The 12,575-nt window shown below is 35.9% G+C and overlaps 1 protein-coding gene across 9 annotated transcripts in view; it reads left to right on the top strand.

The window, feature by feature from the left end:
* Nucleotides 1–12,575, top strand: part of NPAS3 (neuronal PAS domain protein 3) — an 853,174-nt gene that overhangs the window by 254,207 nt on the left and 586,392 nt on the right. For 5 of the 9 annotated variants that reach the window (XM_027065563.2, XM_027065562.2, XM_027065566.2 and 2 more), the window contains 2 exons: nt 8,371–8,615; nt 8,727–8,777. In XM_027065563.2, the coding sequence (XP_026921364.1) occupies nt 8,371–8,615; nt 8,727–8,777 (296 nt within the window). The remainder of the gene's footprint in view (nt 1–8,370; nt 8,616–8,726; nt 8,778–12,575) is intronic. The other 4 variants (XM_053224352.1, XM_027065565.2, XM_027065564.2 and 1 more) reach the window with 1 other exon arrangement.

The raw sequence follows: 12,575 nt of genomic DNA on the forward strand, positions 1-12,575 counted from the left end.
AGCAATTACTTCATTCCTAAATGATAATTTGCAGGAGTTTCAACCACTTTAATTGATAATTTTTTTTTGTTCTGAGTTCAATTGTGAAGTGATTAGCTGATTTGGTAAATAGAAATTTAAGGTGTGAAATATACATGTTGCTCCAAGGTAAAGTGCTCTTTATTGGGTGGAGAGAAATTACTTGATAAAGCTGCAGTTTTTCCATTATTATGGAACTGCCAGTTGTACAGCTTAAAGTTCTGGGGGAAAATGAAGAACAAAACACTTTGATTCATGAGGTTTTTGGCAGACACCAAAGCATACAATGAATAGTTTGGTCTTGCTGTGGTTCATTCAAGGATTATTTGAATCAAGGTGAACATTGGTTGAAAAGGATTGTGCAGACCTCTCAGCTTTCTTTATTGCTATTCTAATGACTCATTCTGGAATTAAATCCTCTTATTTAAAGTGTTAAGAATAAAAACGCTCATTGGCTAAAACCAATTAATTTAATTATTAAGTTCAAACATACACAAGGCATTTTCTGAAGATGAGGGAAGGCATTCAGCTGAATGGCTCTAATTACTCTTTTGATCTATTTTACTACAAGTCAAAAATAGGTCATGATTATTCAATGAGAATATATCTTAGTGAAAAATTTTAAGGATGCATCTTAACTTTGATACTTTATCAAGTGTTAGTTGCCGATGTTTTTGACACCTTTTTAAAGCAGTCAATTTCATATTTCTTACATGGGGAAAAATAATGGTCATTTCACGTGTTAAATGAGAAAAATAAAGCAAGAATGAAGGTCAAACTGATTTAGCACATCAAACAGTCTTTGTCAGCCAAGCTTAATATATCCTGAGTTTGTGGAACAAATGAAATTTTGCTGCTGTGTTACACTTTGCTTCCAAACAACCATTACAACTGGTTTTATATATTGTGTGAGCATCAGACCATCAAACAGTGCATCTTTACTGACGTGTTGCTGCAGCAATGATCTACAGCAGCAATCTGCCATTTATATAAGGGCAAAATGTGCATCTATATTTAGTTGTGAAATTGGCCTATTATACTCTTGATGTTTACAGAGGCTAACATAAATTAATGATGACAGCTATGAGCAGTGCATTAGTTAAGCAGCAGAGTTCTTACCTTGAACTTGAAGGTTCCAGTTTTAACTTCCAGCATACACTATACTGTTTTCTTCACACGTTAAAGGAAGGTTTTTGAAATTGTTACCTTTTCTTGGAGAACATTAAAAGACTCCAATTTGTGAGCTATGTAGTGCATAATCCTAGTAGATAATAGTTGTTTATGCATTTCTCAATTATATTGCCTTGTAAGAAAGCCAATATTTACAATCATGTGGAAAAATACTGAAAGATTTTTTTTTCTTTGCAGTAGGTTGATTTGATTGACTTTGAACTCTATGTGATGCCAATGTGTGTTGGGCTGTTTTATTGAAAGTAATGAAAGAAGGGCAAGCAGTGTTTATAGAATCTTTACTTTTTCCCTGGGAATCCTCCTCATTCTGCTCATGTCAGGCCAGGAGTAGGTATTGGAGTCACTATAGATTTCACTGTTAACTATGACCAGAGATCTGACAAGTATGCAGGTGTTCAAAGGTTCATGAGTTAAAATGCTGAAACCTTTGATGAATTTTTGATGGCTGCATTTTTAATACAGGTCGACCTTCTTCTTTTGAGGCTGCATGCCAGATTAATTGATAAATAGTAGAAGTCTGGAGTGCTGGGTTCTCCTAAGCAAAACAAGTAGGAAAATCCATAAAAACCTGCCTTTCTGCCTTCTTAGAAGTACTTTTTAAAAAGGCAAAATTTAAAGTGGTTCTAACTCTATCCTTTCGCCTACTGTTAGAAGACCAAAATCTGCTGTGTTGTGTTATAGAGACTGGTCATTGTATTCAAAAAGCTTACATGAAGGTGTTAAAATTGAAGCCTAGAGAAGATTTTCATGTAGAGATCATGTGAATCTATTGATAATGTTCATATCAGGAACTGTTCCTCAAATACAATTATAAATTATATAAAAAGAAATGATAAAAATCTGGCTATGAAGAATAGGAGAGGAAGAAACATTTGATTAAGTTGACTTACTTTTGTTGTTCCTCTGTGACAATTATTATTTTTGCTCCTTGTTATCCTCTGTAGATCTCCAGCTATATTATTTCCATAATCATCATAACTATTTCTGTGAAGTAGGAAATCAAAGTAATCAATTTTGCAAAGCTAAATTTGATAAGCCACAAAGGATAACTTACCTCTTTTAATTTAATGAGTCATCAAGTCCAAAGTTATCTGTTTTTTTTTTCCGCCATGGACAAGTGGCCCAATAAATAATTGACATCTTTATCCAGTTCCGTGGCAGCTTTAGAGAGATTGCAAATACTGAGTCAATTTCATAATACTGGCTTTGTTATAATGGCAGTGCCTGTTCTTTAACTTTTTACTTTTTTTTTTCAGTTGTTGTCTTTTGCTTGTTTTGTCTCCAGCAGAATTTGGTGATTTGGCCCTGCCCCCAGTATGGAAGCTAAAGCAGCAAATGCTGCTGGCACTTTGACATTTCCCCCAACTCACCCAGGCAATCTGGGTGAGCTCTCCATGGTCCTGGATTTGGGGTTTTGTTTGACATCAAGGAGAGCTTTTTGGATTTGTGAGATTTTGAAAGCTATTTTGAAAGATCGCCTTTCTCCCAGAGTACTCATAAAATTGTTTTGACTAATAAGGATCATTGCAATTTTGAAGTTTTTTTACTGAAGTTCTCAGAATTCTCCTGAGTAATTCATTCTCTTAACTGTTTGGATATATTTTTTTTTTATAAGCATAGTTGCTTGTCTTGCAATTGAATGCCATTTTTTCTAGTTTAGTGAACTAAAAAAATGCTCACTTACTTCTTCTAGCAAAAAAAATCATTGATTTGTGAACCTTGAATCATTCATCAATGAAATACATATGTTACTTGAAAACTCATTAAATAAACCTGTGGTATACAGCTGATAGACTATAGGTATAAGGAAGACTATAGTGAAAAAGCAATATCTTTGCAATAAAGGAGTTATATTTTGCTTTAAGTATACAATGTGATATATCATAACCAGTGAGTAGAAATCATACTGATGACACAGTGTGTACATTGTAAATGAGTGTTGTGGACCTCAAAGCATAGAACAATCAGTGTGAAGCAAGTTTAGGTTTTATTTTAATATATCTTATATAGTAATACTGTGTGTCAGGTACCATTTAAGTATTTTATAATAATTAGCCCATTTAGTTTAATTTCAATAAGAACCTTATGAAGCAAATAGTACTATCACCCCATTTCACAGATGAAAGAAACTGAGGCAGAAGATTAAGTAAATTGCTCAAGTTTACATAATCAGTTAAGTTATAGAACTGAGATTTAAATACAGGTACTCGGGTTCCATAATCCATGCATTTAAATTTCACCTCTACTTTTTGCTAGTGTGGAAGACATGCTGAGAGAGGCATCAAACAGAGCTTAAAGTGATAATCATGATCTGAGAAAACATGAAAGGAGTTTAATAGGCAGTTTTAGGGTTGTCATCAAGGAAAAGTTAGGCCTTTGGTTGTATTCCCATTGGTTTGATTTCCACGGTCACTACATGGGAAATTACTAAGTGAAGGTCCTAAGTGGCAATAGAGAATGGAGTTCGAGAGGACAAATGAAAAAAGCCAACAGTTTAGAATTAGAGACACTGTAAGATGTATAAAGGAAGCCTGGTCAAATAAACTTATAAAGAATTATGGAGAGAGAAATACTATAGTAATGAGATGGGGCACTAGGATTCAAACAGTTGGGTTTTTTTCCTCTAGATAAGTTTTATGATAAAAAAAAGTTTCATGATTATTATGCTAATAGTTGTTGCTTAGATACTATTTACCACGTGACAGGCATTTTGTACTTTACATATATTGGCTCAATTACTCTCATGAATATTATGAAGTAGATAAAATTACCACATCTGTTTTCCACAGGAGGAAATTGAGGCCTAAGGAAGTTGAGACCCCTAGTGAAGGTTGATGACATGGTAGTTGTAAGTTGGTGCCAATACCCACAGTTTGGCAGCAGAACCCGCACTCCTAATCTCTGTGGTTTCCAAGAAAGTTTTCAGATGGGTTGACTATACTGTCAGCATTCCTAAATCTTTGCAACTTCTTAAAATTTTTCTTTGTTGTAAAACTCTCAAGTGGTCTCTGCCCCATTTAGAGTTCATAAACTATCTTAACTTGTAAACTCTAGAATTATCTAAGAGGTTCACTGATTCATAGTTTCCATGGTAGTAAATGGTAAACTATCATATGAGCCATTGCACTGGTCCAGGAGATTTGTTCGCCATCCTCATGTTGTAAAATAATAACATTGAGGCTCAGATTTGTTATTCAAAATCATAATGCTTGTGAATGGCTAGGATGGGTCTTATAATTCCTTCATCAGGACTTTTGCCAGAAAACTTGCCAGGGAACTTAAAATATATGAGAGGGTTTAAAAAATTACATTCAATAAGCATTGTCCTCTAAATCTTCATTACTAGTAATTTTTTGATGGCTTGTTACCTATGGTTAAAGGTGTATCTTCAGAAACATGGAAAATTTGTTGCCAAGCATTAAGCAGAAACATGCATTATGCCAACAGTGTTGTTTAGGAAAGTTAATTATGGTAACATCAATGACAATAAGAGTGGAGAGTCTAACTTTACAAGTTTTATAAGAGGAAGTTCTAGATACTAGAGTATTATCCTTTTGGTTGGGTGAAGAAGCCCTTTGGAGAATCTGAATATCATTTACTATCTTCCCCCAAATATATACACAGTTTGCAAAGGACTTCTAGATTTATAAATAAATAAATAAATAAACAAATAAACAAATAAATAAAACACGTGTGTGTATATATATATATCTTCTGAAATTGCTGATTTTGTTGTTTGGTTGTTGGTAATTATTGGTGAGGATGATAAGATTGTCATCAAAGAGAACTGAAATTTTGATTTGCTGAGGATCAAGGAAGAGTCTCCTTTTCCAAAGTTACCCAAAGACTAGGTGGAAGAATGTCAGAGCAGTGGGAAGTTTGGGAGTCATTTCTTGTTGATCTGAAGTTTAATCATTTTTTATATGGCGCAGATTAGGATCATAATGTTATATTCATGATTTCCTGTCTTTCTTTGGTATTGTAGAAATACAACCATAATTTTTGGTTTAGAACAGAATGTGCAAACACATAGTTTATTTTACGTTTTAATGTAGTCTTTAATTCTATTTGAGAATTGCTTACAACTAAGCTGTACTTCCCAAAAGCAGGCATAAGATTAATCTACAGTCTGAGTCATTGTCTACACATCTTTAGCTTAATCTATTCTATCAACATCTCTATGACCTTTGTAATCCTTTGACTGCATTTTATTGCTGTTGCCCTTAAAGCCAATTACTACTTATTATAGATACAGTGCTGTCATTCTGAAAGACTTCTGAACTGTGAGGTCTGTATAATGAAAAACCCTTGTTATTAAGATTATGGCCAGGCCAGTTACTCGAGTAGGGTAACACAGAGTGTTTGAGTTAAAAAAAAAAAAAAAATTAAAAAAACACACAAAAAAACACAAAAAAAAATGTGTAGGGGAGGAGAGGAGAAAAACAAGAAGGTGGGTCAGGAACACATGAAGTAAGTTTGGCTCAGTGGTATTTTAGATAAATCAAATATCAGAGGACAGTGTTTGGGCAAGGTTCTGAAGGCATTAATGTCCATGCATTCCCCTTTCTGGAGTGGAAATAAGAAGCCATTTGTTCTCTACCTTTGGAGTCCATTGAGTTGTTCCCTGTGATCTTGGTTTTTTCTTACCACCTACCCCCATAGAATTAGATTTTTTCCTTAAACTATTGCTAAGCCTATGCAATAATAGCAATTTCAGGATAATGGCCTCATGTTCTACTTGTTTCAGTCAAATAAAGAAATTCCTGGTATGAAAATTAGTCATGTTAATGAGCCTATTTGTGATGCTTTGAGTGACATGTATAAAGGGAAAGTTACATAGAACATCCATGTAAAAGTGCCTTTCAAAATTGGCCTCCCAAATTCTTATCCAATTGTAAACTGCATCCCTCCTCATTTACTGACCAAATGACAGGTTTTATTAGGCTTGCATTATTTTTTAAAACTTTAATTGGTTAACATAACATTAAAACATAACATAAAATTGGAAATGCCATTTAAAAATTGAGATTTTGTTCTCTAGAAACAACAATACTGGGAATCTGACGACAGCAGGTGCGCCCTCCTCCAGAGCAGCAGTCCACTGAGACTGTGTGTGCCTGAGCTGTTGTCCTCTCCTGCCCCACAGTTGCCATCAGGCCTCTTCACTCATTGACATTCGCTGCCTTAACCCCAGGGGCCCTTCAGTTTACAACCTCTGCTCTAGTGCTCCATCATAGTCACTTACTGAAGAACAACAGTTGTAAGTTGAGCCCACCTTCTGGAGTACTGTTTGATTACAAGAACACAAAAAGAGCAAAGCGCTGAACTTGAACCACTGCACTCCACAAGAGGTAGAGAAGACATCTCAAAAGACCTAGTTCTTTGGGCACAGCTGACCTAAGTGGTGTTAGATAGATTGCTTTTATTACATAAAGGGAGGGGCATGATGTTAACCCAGATCCTGGGTATACTTACACTTTATCAGATTGTAAGGCATCTCTCACTTTATGTACACAATTTTCATGAAGCCAAAATTGCCAATTTATAAAATCATGTAAAGGGCAGCCACGATTTGGGGAAACAAGTGGCATGCCATGCTTTTCCCTTGTGAATTAGCAATGTTTCTCCCGGAGGTTATCACCTGAGACATTAAGGGACAAAGGTTTTCATTTGAGACTGCCGTGACTCTGAAAACGGTAATGTTAACTTGTCTAGTTGTGAGAAATAGGTTGGTTAGCTAATGTAGAATATTTTATTAAGAGTGAAACTGGTGGGGTTGTTGGCTTAGTGAGTATTTGATCAGGGTGTGATGGCATTACTTAAATTATGTAGATGCTCAATAAGATATTCAGAGTGCAGTGAGTACAGTGTTTCTACCATGAACACCGTCAGGTACGCTATAATGTAATATGAAATGTTCTTGTCCATATTATACTAATGGATATCGGAGCTACACTGCTGAACTCATTTTGATCTATTGCTCTGGTCTTGCTTCCTTGCTTGTTTCTCTCTTTCTGGTTATTTTATAACGGGAAACCAGAAAGCTAGGTTCAAAGATTCAAAATGCCTTTGGAGTTCAATGAAATGGATACTTACAAATGATTTTAATAGTACCTTGATACTGTAAATATTGCCCAGTTACTTACCATCAGGGTCTTATTTTGATTTGATTTCTTGTCAGACACAAAACAGAGCCATTCAGAACAGGTGGAATTCTGTCAGATGCTCAAACACAACTTCAGTTGTGCCAGATTCTGCCCTCAGCAATGTGAGCAAACTTCAAACAGAAATGCACATGAATAGTTAAAGGAAAATGCTGGATCCCACCTGTTGCCTTTTCTGTGAAGTAATATGTCTATAATGTTTATAAATTTTAATAACCCATACAGGGCTTTATCTTTCAACATTAAATTTATATTATCTTAAAGTTTGACTTCTCCAGGTGATGGATTTTATTCTCTAGTATCTTAGAGAATCTATCCATCTACTAATGTGTACTCATTCATAAAGAATTAAAGTTTTCTCTTATCAACCAATTATCAACATATTTATTAAGTATATTGAAATCTTCATTTTCAGTGTGATGTTTTCTTTATCTGACTTAAGATCATGATCCTTATTGAGGGCTAGAGGCACATAAACACACTTCATAGAATCAACAAATAAAATGTTGATGTTTACCCTTTGTTCCCCATGATGATAATTGAAGTAAAGGTGCTTTTGGTACCTTAAAATCTCACAGTGATAACAATTAAATGAACAAAATCATTAGCCTGAGAATAAATATATGAATACTAGCCTCATCTTTTCTGCTGCTTATAGCTGATAACACCAAGTATTACCTGTAAATCTTAGGTCTTAGAAACAAAGAATGTATCTCAATGCATGGCCAATTAAAGGGAAAAACCTAACAAGCAAGCTATTGTTATTACTGCCTGTAAGTTTATTTGTTGTTATTACTGCATGTAAGTTTAAATCCAGAGGTAGAATTTTTGGTTTTAGTGAACGTTGTCTAGAAATCATTTTATTATGGCCCTTGGATTTGAAAGAGGATTTTGGTAGATTTTTGCTGGGGGAAGAAGGAAATGAAAAGGAAACAATTTCTACCTGATGTCAGAACCACCCGTTTTAAATGACACTTTTTCACTCCTTTGATTTCAGTTTACAAGCATTGAGAAAGGAGAAATCCCGAGATGCTGCTCGCTCCCGCCGGGGAAAAGAAAATTTTGAGTTCTATGAATTGGCCAAGTTGTTGCCTCTTCCTGCAGCCATCACTAGCCAGCTTGACAAGGCATCCATCATTCGACTTACAATTAGCTATCTGAAAATGAGGGACTTTGCTAACCAAGGGGACCCTCCGTGGAACTTGCGAATGGAAGGCCCTCCACCTAACACATCAGTAAAAGGTAAGTTTTAAGCCCCTGTTTGTTCTGGAATATGGTGGTCGATAGGTGTCTCTAAGATGAAATGTTTACCATCATCCTTTCTTCTTTTCCTGCATATCAAATCCTTTAAAGGGATACAAATGTGGAAATCTGAACTCTGCATGAGAAAGACACCATGTGAAGGTGAAATAAACCTCTTCTATTTCTTTTTTATTTTCAAAACGTCTGTCAGCCTAAATATTCTATCACTTGATGCAAGGCTTCAGAGAAAGGAGAATGAAATGACTTACATTAAAATGCTTCTTGGGTTCAATTTGCGTTATGGTAATTCATGCAAATTATTACTGATGGGTGGAGTACAAGAATATTTGTTAAAGGGTGGAACTAATATCTTCTGTCTTTAGTAACCAAAGAAAGGAAGGAAGCTGAGCCCAACTGTAGTAGGCATTTTGAGTAATGATTTTATTGACTAATAAAACAAATAATTCATGTTAATGTTTCAAGTTGCCATACATAATGCCCAAGATTTGTAAATCTAAACCTATGTTTGTCCTCCGGATCCTTGGTGCGGTCACTCTTAAAACTCACTAATGAAAGATGTTAGGCCTTCATTCTGATATGCAAGAGAGGTATTTCTTACGTGTTAGTGAAACTTCTAGTAATTTATAGCATGTTTAGCATGTGAATATGCATGCGTATCTTTATTGATGTATATGTGATATTGGCCATTGATTCTCTGTCTTAAACGATGTGTTATTCAAGGCTTGGGACTTAAGGGATCTGCTAGTTTCTTGTGCTCTAACCTTGTCTCTAGACCCTTGGTGGGCATAAGCTGGATAATTGGGAAAATTGTGGGCAACTCTGGGAGAGGAATTAGGTTCTTTTGTTAAGTGATGACACCTTAACAGTGACCTTTGAAGTCCCTGTGCTCATGGCTTTTGTAGGAAAGGGTTCTAATAGGGAGCCCTGACCTCTTAGAGGATACAGATTAAAATGAAGGATCCAAAGCAATGACTATTTACAATTGTGTGCTTGGAAGTGTCATCATATGTGTATACATGCATGTGTGAATCTGGTTATATCTCTGCCATTGGTACTTGCAATGTTTCTTACGCTTACGAGAGAAGGAAAATCAGAATTTAAATTCTAGATGCTGTTTTCCTCTAGAGCAGGGCAAATATTTTCTGTAATGACTATATAGGAAATATATAGGCTTAGGCTTTGAGGGGCTCTGAACTGTGCCACAGTAGCACAAACTCAGCCATAGACAATATGTAAACAGCAGGGTGTGGCTGTGCTCTAATAAAACCATGCATAACAAAATAGGCAGCTGCCCCAGATTTGGCCCACAAGCCATAGTTCACAGATTATCTCTCTAGAGTGTAAGAATGGCATTCAGAAGCGGAGAACATAGAACAGAGTTAGCTGTCAAGGGCTGGATGTCAGTGTAACATAGCACCGTATGGATAAACTAAGGCACATTCATGCTGTCCCTTTTCAGCCCTTCTCCCCTTAAAAATGTAGATGTCAACTTGGTAATATATCAATCTGTGTTCCAGATGCTAAAGTTGTGGCAAATTTTCCCAAGCTGAAGATGTGAATATAATCTTAGTAAATATACTGTATCCATAAGAGTTTATTCATTAGACTGCCTTCATGTTTATTCCAAATCATACAAGATGAAAGGGTAGGTGCAACAGGGTAGAAGTCACAGAATGTACAAGATACGTCCTTATTCTTCGCTTTGAAATGGACTGATTAAGGGACTGAACTTGTATGAGGTTGTTTAGCACAGTTATCTTTTTATTACCACTTCTTCATTTATTTTGAGAGAGAAATAGAGAGCTACTGAGTGGGAGAAGGGGGGGGGGAGGGATGGGGAGGAGAAAGAGAGAGAGAGAGAGAGAGAGAGAGAGAGAGAGAGAGAATCCCAAGCAGGCTTCACACTGCTGGCGCAGAGCCCAATGTCAAGCTCGAACTCAGGAGCTGTGAGATCATAACCTGAGCTAAAATGAAGAGTTGGTTACTTAACCAACTGAGCCATCCAGGCACACCTCCATTTTTCTCTTTTTTAAAGGAGCTGGCAGTTTATAGGCTGCCTTGGTAGTGGTGGTTACCAAAGTAAAAGTGGTTCCATGGTTTGTCCATTATTCTGCAATGTGATAACCTTGTTTACTTTTATTTTATTTTTTTAAATTTTAATGTTTATTTTTGAGACAGAGAGAGAGAGACAAAGCTCAAGTGGGGGAGGGGCAGAGAGAGAAGGAGGCACAGAATCTGAAGCATGCTCCAGGCTCCACGCTGTCAGCACAGAACTCCATAAGGGGCACAAACTCATGGACCACGAGATCATGACCTGAGTGGAAGTTGGAGGCTAACTGACTGAGCCACCCTGGCACCCTCCCCTTGCTTACTTTTGGAATCATGACCTTGTAGAGATGCAAAATTACAGCTCATGTAAAACCATGCCCTCATATATAGACCAGGGAAATGATACAGAAACAGTTTACAGTTGTTAAGTATTAGCAGATCTTAAGCTAGATTCCACTGTTTCACCTTTCTGTCTAGTGCTCTATCACATCATATCGTTTCTAGAAATTTTATTTGATTTGCATCCCCTTTATCAAGCATGCCAGGTGAGAATTCTCTCAGCTTCTGACTGTGACTGATCATTCATTTTTACTTTATGGACTTCAGTCAGTTAAACTCTAAACTACTTATGATCAAGATGGATAAAAAACAATAAAATATGGTCTCTGCTCTCGTGGGCATTTCAGTCTATGAAAGGACATACTGATGTCAAGGAGAAAAATGGGGAGGTTAGGGTGGATATTTAAGAGTCTGGAAGGAGATAACAGATTTTATTATTTTGCGAACTCCATCCAGATAATGGCAGAACATCCAATTCGGTACATGTGTACTCCCACTATCAGTAAACTGATGATAGTGAAGGTGTAATGCATAGTGACTCTATCCAGTTGACGCTGGCTCTCAAAAGTTGCTAGGAATGCAGTGGACACTTTCTGTGAATTGGTTCTGCTGTACAGTATGTGTATATTTTATTGCTCTACTCTCATTCTTTAATGCAAACCTGTTACTCATTCTGATCAAACATTCATGAAACAACATCAAAAGAAATTCATTTTAATTTATTAAGGTCTTCTGTGTTGTGCCCTTGAAGAAGTTCATGTGGATAAACAAGCTTATATAAATAGCCTGCAGCATCATGGGAAGTGCAGTTCATAATCCAACAATAAAACGATAGACATTAGACTTGGTGCTTCTCCAAGCTGTCTCTTGAATAAACCTAAAGGCGTTTGGAAATTTATATGAAAAGTACTTACACGATGTAGGCAATGTTTTTTTTTTTAATGTGATGAGTTGTTCATGTTAATAATTAAATTTCAAAGCTTAAATTTAAATTTGTCCCACACAACTATATAGAAATTTAATCATTTTAATTTACTGCTTCACAAAGGTCCTTCACTCTGCCCTGTATTCATCACATCTTTTCTTAAATGTCTCTAAAGGTTGATGAGTTTGTTTTGTGATGCCCATTCTGTATAGATTATTACAAGTTATGCTTGCAGAAAGAACACTCAGGTGACAGTGTGTAATATGTCCTGAGTCAATTACTTCATGGAAATGATATGTTAAGCAATTGGAAGGTAACAGATAGTTTTTTCCATGATTTTAGAAATATCTGTATTGTTATAATACAGATCAAATCTACAATGAACATTATGCATTATTCAAGAAATGACCAGGCATTCTCAGCAGTGTTTCAGCTAAATAACTGATGATTGTAACCTTTAAAGAAATCTCATTGTGGTGACTGTTGGTAAATCACTTCTCCATTCATAGTAATCTCTATTTAGAGGCTATCTAGAAACCATTACATCTTTTATTAATCTTAAAAGCAATAGCTGCTGATTTGACATTTGCTAAAACTAGATAAATTTTCTGTCCTTTTAATATCAC

This window comes from Acinonyx jubatus, chromosome B3 (genome assembly GCF_027475565.1).
Source record: "Acinonyx jubatus isolate Ajub_Pintada_27869175 chromosome B3, VMU_Ajub_asm_v1.0, whole genome shotgun sequence".
NCBI classification, from domain to species: Eukaryota; Metazoa; Chordata; class Mammalia; order Carnivora; family Felidae; genus Acinonyx; species Acinonyx jubatus.